The sequence below is a fragment of the Bidens hawaiensis genome, unplaced genomic scaffold (assembly GCF_021521415.1).
Source record: "Bidens hawaiensis isolate Kalapana, Puna unplaced genomic scaffold, B.hawaiensis_p1.1 tig00012269_1, whole genome shotgun sequence".
Lineage (NCBI taxonomy): Eukaryota > Viridiplantae > Streptophyta > Magnoliopsida > Asterales > Asteraceae > Bidens > Bidens hawaiensis.
Window position 1 is genome coordinate 80,564 of NW_027491994.1, and position 17,727 is coordinate 98,290.

A 17,727-nucleotide genomic window follows, 5' to 3' on the forward strand; every position below is an offset into this window, starting at 1 on the left:
AATTACGTCTATATCTATATTAATATTTATAATAAGACTATAATCATCTGCCGGAAGTTTTAAGTGTGTGAATGAAGGAAGTGGTTGAAGTGGCAAATGTTTGTCCCACATCGGATTGGGAACAAAATAATGAATGGTTTATAAGGTGGAGCCCTTACACCTATTTGAATTATTTATGATATGTTTTACCATAAGTTCTACATGTGCATAGGGGGTGCAAATTTTGGTTTTTGGACTACCGCGTGAGACAATTTTTTGTCATAAACTCTGAATTGATTCTATAGCCAAGACACACCAAACGAAAATCACTTCATCTTCTTCCTACTGCAACACCGATTCTGTTTCAAACCGGAGTACCCTGGGAACAGACCGGGAATTGTGTTAAACACAAGCCCGGTTTACTGTGTTGATTGTTTCATTATTTCTGTTGATTATTAATACAAGATTTCCAACATCATCAACCGCTCATACAAATGCGCTTTATATATACATCGCTAGAATATAAGTCCTCTAGCTTTTTCAACTGTCATTCTCCTAAACCATACCATTTTTTTCTAAATATCTCAATGCACATGGCCGGATTGAACATGAAACTACCCATCAAGAGATATACTTCTTTATCACTGAGCCAACTACCCGTTTATATTAATATATGCTTTTTAAGAGTATAATTTATGTTAGACATTTAGAAATATTAGTTTATGTCTTCCAATTTATTACTATTATTTATTTGATTTTCGTGGTCAACTGTTATTTTAACCTTAATCGCCATTTAAACAGGCTTTTAACAATAAAGGAGGTGTAATTTGTTAAATAATATGTAAATATATGGAGTAATATAAATGAACTAAATTAATATTATGAAAACTGAACTCAAATAGAATTAAATTGATTTTATTGTATTCGTTACTATATTTAATAACTCCATGTGTATAAATGTGTATGTATAGTTATCTTGGAATGTGACATTTAACTTCCAAGATAAACATCTTTTCCTAATAAAACTTATGACAAAAAAATGATGATCAATAATTCAAAAGCTCTGGAAGAACTTTCCAACAGGTGGTAGATCCGAGCTCCAATCCCCTACGTCGGTAGAGATGTTAAAATCGTCGTTGTTGCATACGAATGGTTCAAAATCATGTTGCCACGCGATACCCAGAAGTGTAGTAGTGTCATCGCTCCAATATACATCTTGTGGTAATTCTTCATTAAGCATGTCTTGTAGCTCAATAAGGTTTGTGTTTTGAGCTATAAATTCATAAATGTGACCATCTTCGCTTGTAAACGAAGGAATCACCATGTTTTGCAACTCGAATTCTTCACCCATATCGCATAACGGCATCCCATTGCCATTTGACGAATCACCATTCCCACTAGAAGAATCATCGCCCGCAACCTCATGGTTGTGTTGATTTGAATTTTGATTTAAAAATTTAGCAAACACGTCAGCAAGATCAATATTAGCTCGTTCATGGGACTCATTAACTGAGTCACCACTAAAGCTTGGGTTATTAATATAACCCAAGCTGCCACTCCCAATTTGAGGGGATCTGGCTGATCGTGATCGTCGATTCTTTCGACATCCACCACCAACGGGAACGTTCCTAAGCGACCCGCCTTTAGTCCAATACCTCCTACAACCTTTACAAAAGTACCTAGGTTGTGACAAGCTATAGTTATTATAGTAGCAAAACTTGGTGTTGGATGAGGCACATCTTGGACAATTTGGTGCAATTTCAACACTAGGTTTCCACCTATTTTCCATTGGCCTTTGTGGATAGTGTATCATCATTTGGTCAAACATTTTTTCAGAGAGATGTAGGGGTGCAGAGAGGGAGAAAGTCTTTGTGTTTTTGTGGGGTTAAAAGTGAAGATATATAAAGGGTTGGGGTGGGGTGGCGTAGGTGGGTAGGGTAGGGGTGTGTGAGCGTGGGCGGTTCAGGAACCGTTAAGTAGAAGGAAGGGCGTTAAATATTGATCTTATTTTCACACAATATTGTGTGTTTATGAGGTTAAAGTTAACGGTTGTTTAGGCTAGCAAAACGTGAGGGTATCAAAAACATTTTTTGTATGAAAAGTTATAAGAAAACAATATAATTATTATTGACAAAATGAGTAATCATATATAGATTGTTGCTCCGTGTATAGTTTACTTTTTTCGTACGTCTTTTCTTTTAACGGCTTTAATGCAGCTGTTTGTCCGCTCTCAAGAGGTGCTAGTTAATTACCTTTTTCGTATATCTTTTCTTTTAACGACTTTAATGCAATTGTTTGTCGTAGCTCCCCGGAGGTGTTGGTTCGACTCCAGCTCGCGACAAGACCTTTGGTCATGGAATATCTAGGACTCCAAAATGCTTACCACCCGCATACAATCAACCTTACCCAACTTTGAAACCTAAAACAGTGATGTTCTCCCATGCCCGGTTCAAAACCCGATACATCCCTTGTCTCACACTTAACGCAACTAGCATTTGTCAACTAAGCCAATGATCATTGACATTTCGTCTTTTCGTGTACACCTATAAAATGGCCTTTAAATTTAATAATTTTTGGATATTCGGTAATTATATAATGTGTATATTTTGAAAACATATCTGATTTTATCATGTATATTTAAAAAAAATAGCTATTAAAAACAAAAATAAATAAATAAAATTTAAAGGTATGGATCGTTTTTTACGGCTCAGAGAATGTTACGTTGTTGCATGGAGTTGTAAAGTATGCTTTGAATGGTGTGCATTAGTATCTTGGGTTTGTTGATTTAAGTTATTGGAATGCTTGTTGTGTACTTTGGATAGTGGCGATGTTTACGAGTCAAACATCAAGAAGTTGGCATTTACTCTTTAAATGACCATATCGCCCTCTTCTTACCTAATCAATAAATAATATAAATAATAATAGGTCCAGTTTTATTTTCCTTTTTATAAATATATATATTGTTCAGAAAATTGTTTTTTGGTGTTAAGCATTAAAGTAAATAATTGGTTTAAATTGTGAGCGAAATAATTTGATCTGAATCATACTTCTATTTGACCAGTTTAAAACGAACATAACTTACGAATTGCGAAGAGTTGCATACTTGCATGGACCGTAAAACATACACAAAAAAGAAAGTCGTTTGCTTGTGTTTCGAGTAGAATTCTCTCATCTGGAACCCAATTTTTAAGTATAATCGTTACAATCCAAATTTTGTAATTTTGATTATAAAAAGTCATGAATTGTGGATTTAATTTGTGATTTCTTCCTACGTTTATTTTAGTTTTTGATGTTAGCTTTGGACTTTTAACTTTTACTTCTTATATATATTGGAGTAGTTTTTTTCTCAAAATTCATTCTCTATAAGGCTAAATGTAGTGGACGAGAAAAGGGACAATTTTGGGGCGATTTTTTGGAGGAACATCGCCCCCCGGCGATAATTGGACGAAAAGGGGCGGGGACGGGATATATTTTTCGCCTGCGAAGATGGAAAGAAAATAATATAATAATAATGCCGTTGGGTAACGGCTATATATAAAAACAATTAATTTAAAAACTTAATATATATATATATATCAAACTTTATCTAACCATTTTCCCCTTATCATACACAAACACAAACATAAAAATACCAATCATTTTTATTATTTTCATACTTCTTCAAACTCAATGAGTTCCCCGGATTCCACGAACTCTGCTGAGATTTTGGATCAATTAATAAACGAGAGTCGAAGAATTCATCAGATTCGCCGACAAGTGGCGGAAGAGCATTTAGAGGTCACGAACGCGGTTCGGGCCGTCGTCAATAACATGGTGTCCGGCTCTGCTCCATCTACGGCACCACGTAGACGGCCATATATCCTTCGGGATCGTACGCAAGCGAACGCTCGTTTGATGAAGGACTACTTCGACGACACACCTACATTTAACGACGCTATGTTTCGACGTCGTTTTCGGATGTCCAAGCGTTTATTTTTGCGCATCGTTGGAGATATGGAGCAGGAGTATGAGTATTTTCAACAGAAACCCGATGCAAGAGGATATTTAGGATTCTCCGTCATCCAAAAGTGTACTTCGGCTATACGCATCCTCGCATACGGCAACACGACCGATATCAATTATGAGTATTTAAAGATGGCTGAGAAAACAACGAGAGATGCGTTGGAGAATTTTTGCATCGGTAATATTTAAATTGTTTGTATTAACTATTGTTTTTAATATAAATATTGTTTATTAATTTATTTGTATAGGGATAATACAATTATACTCTCGTCGTTATCTGAGGATTCCTACTTCAAACGACCTGACTCGCATATATGATGTACACGAAAGCAAACATTCTTTTCCAGGCATGATCGGGAGTATAGATTGCATGCATTGGGAGTGGGCCAACTGTCCAACCGTATGGCGAGGTCAATACACTCGTGGTGACCATGGAGTGCCAACGGTTAGTCTTCAAGCCATTTGTTCACATGACCTCTGGATTGGTCAGCCTTCTTCGGCTCAGTCGGGTCCAACAACGACATAAACGTTCTCAACGCGTCACCCGTGTTAGAGTATTACATCAGCCGTAGCATACCGGTCTTACCGTTTTATGTCAACGATACCTTCTATCGTCACGGATACTATTTGGGAGATGGGATATATCCAGAGTACTCGATCATCGTCAAGACGTTTCAAGACCCTATTGAAGAAAAAAGAGTTTATTTTAAGAAGAAGCAAGAGTCCGCGAGAAAGGATATCGAGAGGTGTTTCGGGGTTTTAAAAAAACGTTGGCATTATGTGAAAAACTCTGTCGTGTATGGACATTGGCAAAAATGAGCGATGCCATGTATACGTGTATCATATTGCATAATATGGTTTTAGAAGACGAGGGAAAAGCAATATGTCAACACTATATACCAGGAAGCGTTCCAGAACAGTTCCCTGAACCAACCCAAGACCAACGAACGTATAACATTCACCAGCTCACATCAAGTGATATACATAACCAACTGAAAGCGGATTTGGTTCAACACGTGTGGGATAATCGTCCCGTTGAGGAGGACGAAGACGAGTACGAGGACGAAGACGAAGACGAGGAGGAGGACAATGACGACGACGGGGACGAAGACGAAGATGAAGACGAATAGATTAGTTTTTTATGTATATTTTTATTTCGGTGTATTTTTTTTTATAATTTATTTTTATTATTCGTGTATTTTTTTAGTTTATGTATTTTTTTTGTATTTATTTTTAATTTTAATACATTTTTATTTAATTATTTAAATAAATTGGTTTTTATTTAATTAGTTTAGTTATAAAAAGAAAATAATAAAAACCACACTGTGGGCCCAACTTGTAGCCCCTACACCATTACACCCCAAAAACAAATTTCCACTCCATGCTGGCTGGGCGTCACGTGTCACAATTAGCCCCCAATTGTATCCCCTCCACTACACATAGCCTTAGAATAAGTTTATATTTTGCTCAACATCATAAAAATCATGTGAAAATAAATCATATTTTAAGTGAGAAAAATGATAAAAGATTACAAAAGTAGGGTTTGAATTAAATACAAATTAAACGTATTAATTGTAAGAATCAAGTAGTGTAATTATATATAACATAATGTGATTATATAATCACACTTTAAATTAACGTGCTAATTGTGAGAATTAAGTAGTGTAATTATATATACAACATAATGTAATTACATAATTGCACTACTTGCATATATAATCATACTATTTGATTCTTACAGTTAATACGCTAATTTAATCTGTACGTTAACTTTCTCCTACAAAAGTAATCATTAGAACAGTCATAAATTCTTTAATAATTTTAAAATATATATTAAAGGTTTAGTGCTAAACTTGCTAAAATAGTTTATTAATATTATAAAATAAAATAGTTCATTTTTAAAGAAAAAAGCGTCTTAAGAAACCCTAAGGTAACGTACTAAAAAAATCCAAAGAGCAATTGGTCTAAGCTAATGTCATAACTTTCTGTATGAAAGATCATGTGTTCGAGTCTCGTATGGAATGATTTATTTAGGGCTAAGCGATGGGGTTTGTCAGTTACGGGTTTCCTCTTAGTAGGTTGTTTGGTCACCATGTTTTATTCCTTAAACGGAAGGATACTCTATTTACCATAATGATCCTGAGTGTCCGGACACTAACCATTAAAAAATATATATACTGGAGTATAAAATGTAATACTAAAATCCTGAGTGGAGGTTCATGTTTGGCACTAGGAAGATCAGGCTTACGTAACAAGTAACATTAAATTAATAAAAAGAAAAAAATTTAAAAGGCATAGGGATCAACAAAGCCCATTGAAGTTGTAACGTCACAAACACATGTTGCCTTTCACATGCGGACGGACCCACGTACGTGGCCATTTTTCCTCCTTTTACTTTTCATTTTTATGTTAATTTAATTTGTTCACACATAAAGGCTACGTTTTCATATCCGAACTTGATTTCATGGTCCAAACGAGGATCGAACATCTTATCAGATTGTTAACCTAGGTTAAGGGTCAGACAATGTTTGATTTTAGTTAAGGGTGAGGGTCAATGGATCATTTAGTTCATGTTACGTCTTTTAATTGTTCTAGATCCATTCACCCACGCGCTCATCTACTACTAAACGAAAGAGCATAACTAATGGATGGTTTTCGATGTCCATGGCCATTAGGTGAAAATTGATTGTAAAACTACATGGTCGCTATTTTGTTGGCAAAACTGTCAGATTCCCTGCCAGTATCCATGTCATTGCTTAGGGCGACAAATAATGATTATCAACGAACACAATGACTTTTGTTCATATTGAGACCATTTTTCTAATAGCACAAGGTCTCATGAAAATACACTATATATGATGGTACGTTTCAATATACCTCAAGGCTCATGTATCTAAAATTAAAGAGCTCTTAGTAAATTATATCTTGCTTAGGAATATGAGTCAAAACAAAAGCTACATTGGTAATACTTTTGTATATAATGTAGGCCATAAATGATAAATGGCGATGATCAAGAACCAATATCCCCATATAAATGAAAATGAAGAAGTTAGCAGCCAAAATGGGAGAATTGGAAACAATGCAAATAGTGCAGAGTTGAATTCTCTAGTGATACGGAAAGTTATTGAAGCAATAGTTTATACATTTGAAGTTGTTAAATATGTTTGATATAAATGGACCTTTTTGTGAAAACATGATGTAGAAAATGAAAAGGCAAAATTGTGGCAAAAGGATTTTTTTTTCCTTTGCAAAACTAATAATAGATTATAAGGAGACATTTTTTTTAGGTGGATGCAATGACTGTCTGATGTGTAATTAGTTTGGTACGTAATGCATGAGTGAATTTATATGCGTCTTATGGATGTAATGTATCACTTCAATATCAAAATTTACATGAAATCTCTCAAAGAATTTAAATTGTCAAAATCATGTAAAAAGTAAGTTAGTGAAAACATTGTCTATCGTATACATATTTGGATCCAAATACATTATGATTATTTATCTTGATGATATTTATGTATCTCCTAAAGATTGAAAATACTTCAAATAATTAAACAACACATTTGAAATTAAATATGGCAAAACAAATATTTTAGTAATCTTGATCTTATATATGATACAAAATATATTAGATTATTTTTTATTAATCAATCGAAACAAGTTTATTAGTCTTATAGATACATAGATAATAGGTTAATGGGTGTGTAAATAACCAAAACCGTAAAAACTAAAATCAAAAGAATGATTTAATATTGATTTGACTTTTCATAAAACATATAAAAGAATCAAAAGATCAAAAAGGAACTGTTACTAGTTTCAAAGTAAAGACCATTTAATTTGTTTCACATATGTATAATAGTCTAAATACATATGCTAGATCAGTAAAACCAGGTTAGGAAAATTAAATTAAGTTTGTTCAATTTAGTATTAATTTAAAAGTGAAGTGAAATCTGAAAGTGGGCTGGGATGGAGTTATGAACAAGTCATTCTCCATGTTCATTTAATAAAATCTTAGGCTGAGGGGTGTGGGGCGCTAACCTGGGCGCGAGAGCCCCTCCGCTCGCGCCCCCAGGCGCTAACCCCACACCACCGGGGCGCGAACCGGGGCGCGAACGGGGCGCGAGCGCGAGCCCCCAGGCAGGCGTTAGTGTGGTCGCGGGAGAAGAGAGAGAAAAAGCTGGTGTGGATGCCCAAAAGAGCCGTTGAGCTCGGAATTAATAAAAAAAAAACCTTAAAAACCTCTATATAATACCCCAAATTACTCCCATTTCAACCATATCAAAACACAATTTCACCTTACAAACTCCTATATAATATCCCAAACTCCTATATAATACCCAAAAATGTCTGGAAATTGGTACCCAAACCTAGATTCAGATTATCTTGACGACGATTTATGGTCGTCACCAGACCAACCGATGTTTTATTCGGGGCCGCAAGAAACATCCGGCTTTCAACCATCCAACATACAACCGTCTCCTAACTTTGTTGTTCCGGAGACACAAGAATCACACGGTGATGCTACGGGAGCAAGAAGACGCGTCCACCGGAAAAAACAACTTGCAACGGACGGGCCGGGACCGGCTTCGACTCCGAGGACGAAACGGAAAACCACTCCGTGGTCATCGGATGAGAAGGAAGCCTTGTGTCGGGCTTGGATAGTCATTTCTGAGGATCGGCGTTGCGGTAATTGTTTTAACGTTTTTAAAAATGATTTTTAATAAAAAAGTTAAATAAAAAAGTTAACTGGAAATCTAATTTAATTATTCATTTTGCAGCCGACTACCAAAAAAGCAAAATTTTTTGGACAAAGGTTAGGGAGACGTTCTATACGCTCGTTGGGAGTACAGAGCGAAACGCCGATATGATTTCGGGTCGGTGGTCCGAAATCAGAAAATTTGTCGGCTTGTTTACTAATCTTTTCAACAGGAACGCCGGTCGTATGAGACCAAGTGGCAGTGATGATTTGGCGGTTTACAATTTCACGGTCGAAGAGTGGAGGCAGGAGTGTTTGCGGAGGTATGGGATGGTGAAGACGTGGGACGATTTAAAGTTGTGGAAGAGGTTGAAAAGGTGTTCCAAGTGGGTTGAGCTGGTGGCGCCGGACCTTGATGCGGAAGTAGGGCCGAAACGGACTAAAACTAGTTCGTCTGGAGCGTATAGCACTTCCGCCGGGTCAGATTGCCGCGTTGGATTCGACCTAAACATTGCGGGGGAGGAAACGTCTTCACCGCCGAGGAGGCGGCCATTGGGAAGGGACGCCAAGGGGAAAAAACCGGCTGAGGGGGGAGCCGTAAACATCGCCGATCTTGTTGAATCCCTCAATAAATTCAACAAAACCATGGAGGTGGTCTCTAATGACAAAAAGGAAAAAAGTCGAATGAGAGATTTGGACTTCCTTACAAGAAACTTCAGTAACCTAAATCCGGTCGATCAAATGCTGATGGAAAAGCAAAAGGAACGTATCCGAAAGAGGTTGATCGAAGAAGACCAAGCCGAAGAATAAGAATAATGTTTTTTTTAGTACTTTAATTTTTTTTTAATTTTAGATATTAATGTGTTTTTTTAATTAATGTGTGTTTTTTTAAATAATTTATGAGTTTTTTTAATAATACGTTTTTTTAATACATTTATAAAAAAATAAAAAAAAATCCGCTGGAGCCCCTGCTGGAGCCCCTCCACACCAGGGCCAGGGGCTCCAACGGGGGCTCCAACACCCTCCTTATCTAGTTTTTCTCTCTGCCACACGTCATAATATTATTGGCTGGAGCCCCACTGGAGCCCCCCACACCCCTTAGCCTTATGATATCTCATTCTTGAAGTCAGCACATTCATGAGTGATGGAGTTATTGCACATAGCAAATGGTCAAACCCATGCATCCTGATTATTTGTTTTGACCACCTTTTTAAAGATTTTCTTGGTTTTTTATTTACATTCTGGCCATCCATCAATAAATTAAAAACCACCAAACGTAAACCACCAAGACTTGCAAACAGCTGGGATATCAGAAGCTATGGATATATATCAATTACAATCTTAATGATAGATTTTTTTAACGGTAGCAAACAAAGAATTGCTTAGGTATTCAATACAAAGTGGCCTAATGGCAAAATGCCACTAAAGAAACACGTATCCACTCCTCAAGGTCTAACACGTTAGTCCGAGGGTAATGGTTAAGTATTCTACACGAGGGGTTATAAAACCTTCTTGGCGCAGACAAGTGTAACCTGCAAAACAGAACATCGTGAGCTCGTTACGAGGAATGGGGGGGATTCTCTCGTAACCACCCTCCGACGTGAGAATCAGTACTTGATAGTATGATGTATAATTTGATAGTGATAGTAGGAGAAAGTATATCCTTTACCATTTGGATGTTTACTGGTATTTATAGCCGGAGGAGAGAGAGTGTGATCAACCACATTGTCAGGTATTCCACCAATAATATTCTCTATTCGTGCGGTCGTGGGGGTTGGTGGAAGTTGGTGGGCATCATGGTCTTTTGACAAGGACGTGGTTGTACTGTTTGTACCGTCCTTTATGTGTTGTCCAACCCCATTGGTTTGGTGTTTATCCCTATGTGGGTTACCATCTTTTTGTCCCATGCTGGTGGGACCTTTGTATTACCATTCCCGAGGTGCCTGGAAAAGTTATATTGGACTACACTCTTCGCGCCATGCACTACGCTCGGCGTTAGTGATTTCCTGGCGCCCAGTGTTCCGCCCAACGTATGTAGTTATTGTTATACTTTGTCACATGGTGGGTTTCATACCCTACCTCTACAAGTCCCCCTAGTCCATAGTCGCCCTTCTTTCAAGAAGTGGGGGCTGTGGACTTATCATGGGCTTTTGGTTTTTGCTGATGTTCCTTGTTGGTTTGGTTAATTTTCGTGGATAATTCTACGTATTGGGCGGGTGACTTCATTAATCGTAAGCGCAGGTTGGCGATTGATTCATGTTAAGGAATCCCGTGTCGCAGCCTATTCTGGCGGGTGATTTATTTTAAATCATCCCATGACGGAGCCTGTTTTGGCGGGTGATTTATCTTAAATCATACCCTGGCGGAGCCTATTTTGGCGGGTGATTTATCTTAAATCATTCCCTGGTGATTTATCTTAAATCATTCCCTGGCGTGGCCTATTTTGGCGGGTGATTTATCTTAAATCACTCCCTGGTGGAGCCTGTTTTGGCGGGTGATTTATCTTAAATCATTCCCTGGAGGAGCCTATATTTTGGCGGGTGATTTATCTTAAATCACTCCTTGGTGAAGCTTGTTTTGGCGGGTGATTGATCTTAAATCATTCCTTGGCGTGGCCTATTTTGGCGGGTGATTTATCTTAAATCATTCCCTGGCGGGGCCTATTTTGGCGGGTGATTTATCTTAAATCACTCCCTGCTGGAGCCTGTTTTGGCGGGTGATTTATCTTAAATCATTCCCTGGCGGAGCCCGTTTTGGCGGGTGATTTATCTTAAATCACTCCCTGGTGGAGCCTGTTTTGGCGTGTGATTTATCTAAAATCATTCCCTGGCGTGGCCTCTTTTTGCCGGGTGATTTATCTTAAATCATTCCCTGGCGGGGCCCGTTTTGGCGGGTGATTTATCTTAAATCATTCCCTGGCCCGGCGGGTGATTTATCTTAAATCACTCCTTGGTAGAGCCTGTTTTGGTGGGTGATTTATCTTAAATTATTCCCTGGCGAAGCCCGTTTTGGCGGGTGATTTATCTTAAATCATTCCCAAGCGAAGCCTGTTTTGGCGGGTGATTTATCTTAAATCATTCCCAAGCGGAGCCTGTTTTGGCGGGCGATTTATCTTAAATCATTCCCTGGCGGAGCTCGTTTTGGCTGGTGATTTATCTTAAATCATTCCCAAGCGGAGCCTATTTTGGCCAACACTTATCATTTTTGCTTCCTTTTATATGGATGACGTGTTATTTGGCGTGGATGAGTGAATTAAATGCAAGTCAGTGAAACGACTGCTGACGTGACAGTTTGACGACGGTTGCTCTGCTCTGCAGGCTTTCTGCCTGTGTCAGGCGAGTGGGCGAGAATCCCGGTGAAGCGCCCAGCTGTAACACATATCCTCTGCCATCCTGTGATCGTGGTGTTTTCTTATTGGGCCACGCGTTAATTATCCTTTTTGTATCCCCCCTCCCTCATTAACTGCGATTAGTATAAATAGGGGGAGGTTACACCATTTAAGCATCATTTATTACCGTTTTCCTTCCTCCAAGCCTTCTTTATTTTATGGCTGAATCTTCACAAACCTCCAAGACTAAGAAGAATAATACCATGGAGTTCTTCGGTTGTCGTATGTCTGCCGACGACTTCAACAATGTGGTCAGGGTCTATAACATTCGGCCCTGAGTATGAGCCTGAGTTGCCTGCCTCCAGCAAGACAGCTCGTGAGGCTCCCACCGGCAAGATTTCCGTGTACCGGGAGTACTTCTTTTTGGGCAACTTCCGGTTGCCCCTTACCCGGTTTTTAGTGGACGTTCTGGGTGTGTTTGGGCTGCATCTCAGCCAGATTCATCCATTCGGGATGGCTCGTCTTCGCCATTTCGAATATACCTGTCATTTCCTCGGTATTACTCCAACGGCTGACAGGTTATCTGCTTTCTACCGGTGGTGTTTTACCCATGGGTGGTACAACTTGCATAATCGTCCCGGTGCCAAGGTTATCGCCTTAGATGCACCATCGAGTTTGCATGAGTGGAAGAGTGTGTTCTTTTATGTCTCCGCGCGCGTGGTTCCACATCCTATGTTCTTTACGGATGTGAAAGAGCTTCCTGAGCCGAAAGTGGCTCCTTATACCGGTTCCGACTGGTTTAACACTTTGCGGGCCAGCCTCTCTCCACTCCGTCATTATTCGGAGCGCGCGTTGGTGCTGTTCGGCATGAGCCGCATTTTGGATGATGCGGCGTTTGTGCCCATTATTCTTAACGGTGGTCAAGGTTAGCGTCGTTTTTATTTTTTGCTCCGAAGTGTGTTTTGTTTTTGCGATGTTTTAACTTGTTTTTCTTTTAGAGGTGGACGACCGCATGCTCATCTTGCAGCCTGCGCCTGAGGGCGTCAAAATGCTGGGGCGGGGGAAGTTAGGTCCCCGCGAGGAGTCAATCCTTGCTCGGACTGCTCGAAACTTCATGTTTCCTCTTCCTATGGGGCGATCACCTGTATCGCGACCGCTGCCACCTCCTAGCTCAGTTACCCTTTAGAGTGGTAGGTTCAACTGTTTTTATCATTTTGCTTTTTATTTGGTTATCTTGCTAACCTCTCATTTTCTTTTTCAAGTAGAAGATCTAACGTTGTGCACCTTCCTAAGTGTAGTAGTAGGGGCGTACAACGCGGTGTTGGGGAGACGGTTGCGTCTCCGATAGACGCCTCCGTAAGAGACGTCGTGGATGATGATGACGATGTCGTCATGATCTCCAATGTTCCTTTTGAGGAACCGACGCCTTCTTCGGCATCATTGCTTGAAGCACTCGGTTTGAGTGCCAGCATGGCGTCTTCCCCAACCACCTCCGCACAGGTTTCTGTTGGCTTCTCCTCGCCAACAGTTTCACAGCCTGTGGTTGCTGTGTCTGCGCTGGCTACAACAGTTGTCGCTCCAATTTTGGTGGCGACTGATGTGGTTTCTGCAGATGCAGCTTCTGGAACCGTTGTGGACACGAATTTCGTATCTACCGGTCCATCTTCCTCGTCCTCCTCTTCAGTGGGTGGGGCGTTCACTGTTCCACACCATTTGGGTCCCACCCCTGTGATTAATGAAGATGATGAAGAGATGCCTCGCGTCTTCAAGAAACCTCGTCTTGGCGGGTTTGTCAAGCGTAGTCTTGTTAAATCGTCTGGTATGATTTTTACAACTCTTTCTTTCGATTAAACTTGACTTGCTTCTAAAATCGTTTTTGTTCCTTTCAGGCGTGTTGGCGATTTCTTCATCGACTGTTTCTCCCGCCACTTCTGGCGTTGCTTCATCTCTGGCGGCCCTATTTGACAGTTTGCCGATGATGACAAGTGTTAGCAGCTTGTCGGAGGCCGGGCCTACTGTACAAATGCAGAGTTTGCCAATGACGACGAGTGTGGTTGGCCCGTCTGAGGCCGAAACCATTGTGACAACTATTCGTGCATCGACTGGGTCAATTCCAGTTGTCTCTTTACCAGCTTCGTCTGCTCAACCGATGAAGGCGATTGTGGACGAATCGCCTAAGGTTAGTCTTGAATCAGCAAGCCTTTTTGTTGCTGATTTTTTGAAATCAAGACAGTCTTCACCTGACAAGGGTTTTATTCTTGATGGTGATGAGGTTGTGCCGCTGCCCCCTTTTCAACTTGGCGCGACGGTGCAAGGTAAATTTTTTGAACTCCAAGGCAGTAGCAGTGGCGGGTTTAGAGGATGATTGAGCGGGGGTGTTCTTGATGTGGATATGGACCCCCGGGATTCCATGGAGGCGAGCCAAATTTTCCGCCCTCGCTGGAGCTTTAATTGTGGCGCTAATTTTGAGGATCCTGCCACTTGCTCTGAATTTTTGGAGTATGCTGTTCCTCCAGGTGAGCCCATTGCTCGTAAGATCCAGCCTCGCGGCACTTTATATTCCGACGCTGCTTTTCACCAAGTCCAGGCTTTCTCTTGCTTTGCGGAGTTGCTGCGCGAGAATCGTGCTCTTCACGAGGACAAAATTGATGCTGGTGCTCGCATGAGAGAGATGAAACAAATGGTGAAGGATGCTGACGTCGGCGTTTGGAGAGACAGTAAAGAGTCGTCTGATCATCGCCAAGCGTTAAGAGCAGTGGAGGCGAAGCAGGCAAAGGCCGAGGTTGATCTTGAGGAGTTCGCCCGCGAGCGCGCCACCCGTTATAAGGAGTTTGAGGCTGCGTGCAAGAAGTCTAATGCTGATCTTGCAGACGCACGCAGTCGCGCTCTTGCTGCGAAGGAGGCTTCCGCCCGACTCGAGAGTGAAAACGCTACGTTCCGCAAGCGTATTGTAGAGTTGGAGGCGGAAGCTGCATTGAGGAAAGCGGATGCTGGCAAGCTAGCTGACACGTTGGCTTCTAATGAGGAAGCCATTAAAGTTTTTACTTCTGAGCTTGCTGCCGCTGCTGCCGACCGCGATTGGTTGTTGAAGCATGCTATTCGCAAGGTATCCCCTAATGCTCTTCTCTTCTTCTTCTTTTTATTTATCCTACTAACGCTTATCTTTTATGTAGGTTGCCCAACGTATCATTAGCGATGATGATTTGACGCGTTGCGTTGGAGTCCTTGTCAATGCTTCCCAACAGCTTGGCCACAAGGCTGGTTTTCAGGAAGCCCTTACGCATTTGCGTGAGAACCTTCCGCTTGAGGCCTACGCTCTTCACGCCGTTGATGTGGATAAGGAGTATACTGCCGCCGAGACGGAATATGATTCTCTTACGTTTCCTATTCTTTCGCAAGTTGCTGAGTATGCTAAGGAAGAAAATGGCGTGCCGCTGTTGAGGAATTTTCTTGAACCTTCGCAAGCTAGACCTGCCGCCGCTCCTGCTGGTAGTCAAGAAGATAGTGCTGCCGTTGACTCCGGGAAGAGTGTCAACGATGTAGATTAGGCTATATCATCTTGGCTTGTATTTTTGTTTTTGTTTTTTTTTTGTGTGCGGGCATAAGTGCTCGCTTGTAATTTCTTGAATATAAATGAAATGAATGCTTATTTTGTGAAATGCGGAGTATCGTTTCCATTCAAATTCGACCCTTGGCTTGTTTTTACAATTGGAATCGATTTACATATAACACCTTCGCAATTGTGCTGCGTTCCATGTTCTAGGAATCGCTGAACCGTCGAGATGCATCAGCGTGTAGGCGCCTTCTGGGTTGAACTCTAGGCGTAATGCGTACGTGAAGTGTTGCCCTTCTGGGTTGGTTATCTTTAGGCCCGCTCCAGTGCCTTCATCGTTGGAAGCTCCGTCTGTGAACATCTTCCAGACTTCATCTTTCGTTTGCTCTACAGGGGTTTTGATCTCTCTTTTACATTCTTCCTCCTTTTCTTGAGGGATTTCTGCAATGAAGTCGGCCAAATCCTGGCCCTTGATTGCTAGCCTTGGTTTATATTCGATGGCGTGTTCTCCCAATTCTATTGCCCATTTTGCGAGACTTCTAGACAATTCTGGCTTTCTTAGCACATTTTGTAAGAGAAAGTTGGTGAGAATATGTATCGGATGGCCTTGGAAGTATCTTCTCAATCGTCGCGCTGTCTGGACTAAGGATAGGACTAACTTTTCCAAGGTGGAGTATCTTGTTTCTGCGTCTGCCAGGGTGCGGCTTATGTAATAAATGGGCGTTTGAACACCATTTCTTTCCACCATCAAGACTGCGCTGACTATTCTTTTTGATGCTGCTAAGTACCCTATTAACGGTTCCCCAGCTTTAAGGGCTGTAAGTGTTGGTAATTCTACTAAGCGTGACTTAATTTCTTGGAACGTCATTTCTGCTTCTTCCGTCCATCGGAATTGAGATTTCTTGAGGCAGTTTCTCAAGGTTAAGACGAACGGGAATGAACTTTCCGCATGACTAGATAAAAATCTATTCAATCCGACCAATCGGCCGTTAAGGTTTGCACTTGTTTGACCGATTTTGGCGACGACATTTTCTGCACGGCTTCCAATTTTTCTCGGTTGGCTTTGAAGCCACCATTCGTCACGAATCCACCCCTCAAGGTCTAACACGTTAGTCCAAGGGTAATGGTTAAGTATTCTACACTAGGGGTTATAAAACCTTCTTGGCACAGACAAGTGTAACCTGCAAAACAGAACACCGTGAGCTCGTTACGAGGAATGGGAGGATTCTCTCGTAACCACCCTCCGGCGTGAGAATCAGTACTTGATAGTATGATGTATAATTTGATAGTGATAGTAGGAGAAAATATATCCTTTACCATTTGGAGGTTTACTGGTATTTATAGCCGGAGGAGAGAGAGTGTGACCAACCACCTTGTCAGGTATTCCACCAATAATATTCTCTATTCGTGCGGTCGTGGTGGTTGGTGGAAGTTGGTGGGCATCATGGCCTTTTGACAAGGACGTGGTTGTACAGTTTGTACCGTCCTTTATGTGTTGTCCAATCCCCATTGGTTTGGTGTTTATCCCTATGTGGGTTACCATCTTTTTGTCCCATGCTGGTGGGACCTTTGTATTACCATTCCTAAGGTGCCAGGAAAAGTTATATTGGACTACACTCTTCGCGCCATGCACTACGCCCAACGTTAGTGATTTCCTGGCGCCCAGTGTTCCGCCCAGCGTATGTAGTTATTGTTATACTTTGTCACATGGTGGGTTTCATATCCTACCTCTACAAGTCCCCCTAGTCCATAGTCGCCCTTCTTTCAAGAAGTGGGGGCTGTGGACTTATCACGGGCTTTTGGTTTTTGCTGATGTTCCTTGTTGGTTTGGTTTATTTTCGTGGATAATTCCACGTATTGGGCGGGTGACTTCATTAATCGTAAGCGCAGGTTGGCGATTGATTCATGTTAAGTCATCCCGTGTCGCAGCCTATTCTGGCAGGTGATTTATTTTAAATCATCCAATGGCGGAGCCTGTTTTGGCGGGTGATTTATCTTAAATCATTCCCTGGCGGAACCTATTTTGGCGGGTGATTTATCTTAAATCATTCCCTGGCGGGGCCTATTTTGGCGGGTGATTTATCTTAAATCACTCCCTGGTGGAGCCTGTTTTGGTGGGTGATTTATCTTAAATTATTCCCTGGCGAAGCCCGTTTTGGCGGGTGATTT

General features: G+C 40.9%; 1 protein-coding gene across 1 annotated transcript; it reads right to left on the reverse strand.

Annotated features, from left to right (window-relative positions):
- Positions 1-1,033: 1,033 nt before the first annotated feature.
- On the reverse strand, positions 1,034-1,872 carry LOC143540507 (dof zinc finger protein DOF1.2-like). The gene has a single exon (XM_077033549.1). It carries the CDS (start codon positions 1,805-1,807, stop codon positions 1,034-1,036), a length of 774 nt encoding a protein of 257 aa, XP_076889664.1. The 5' UTR covers positions 1,808-1,872.
- Positions 1,873-17,727: the final 15,855 nt, after the last annotated feature.

Coding starts and splice junctions, on each gene's coding strand:
- LOC143540507 (XM_077033549.1), bottom strand. CDS start 1,807: ATGTTTGACCAAATGATGATACACTATCCACAAAGGCCAATGGAAAAT.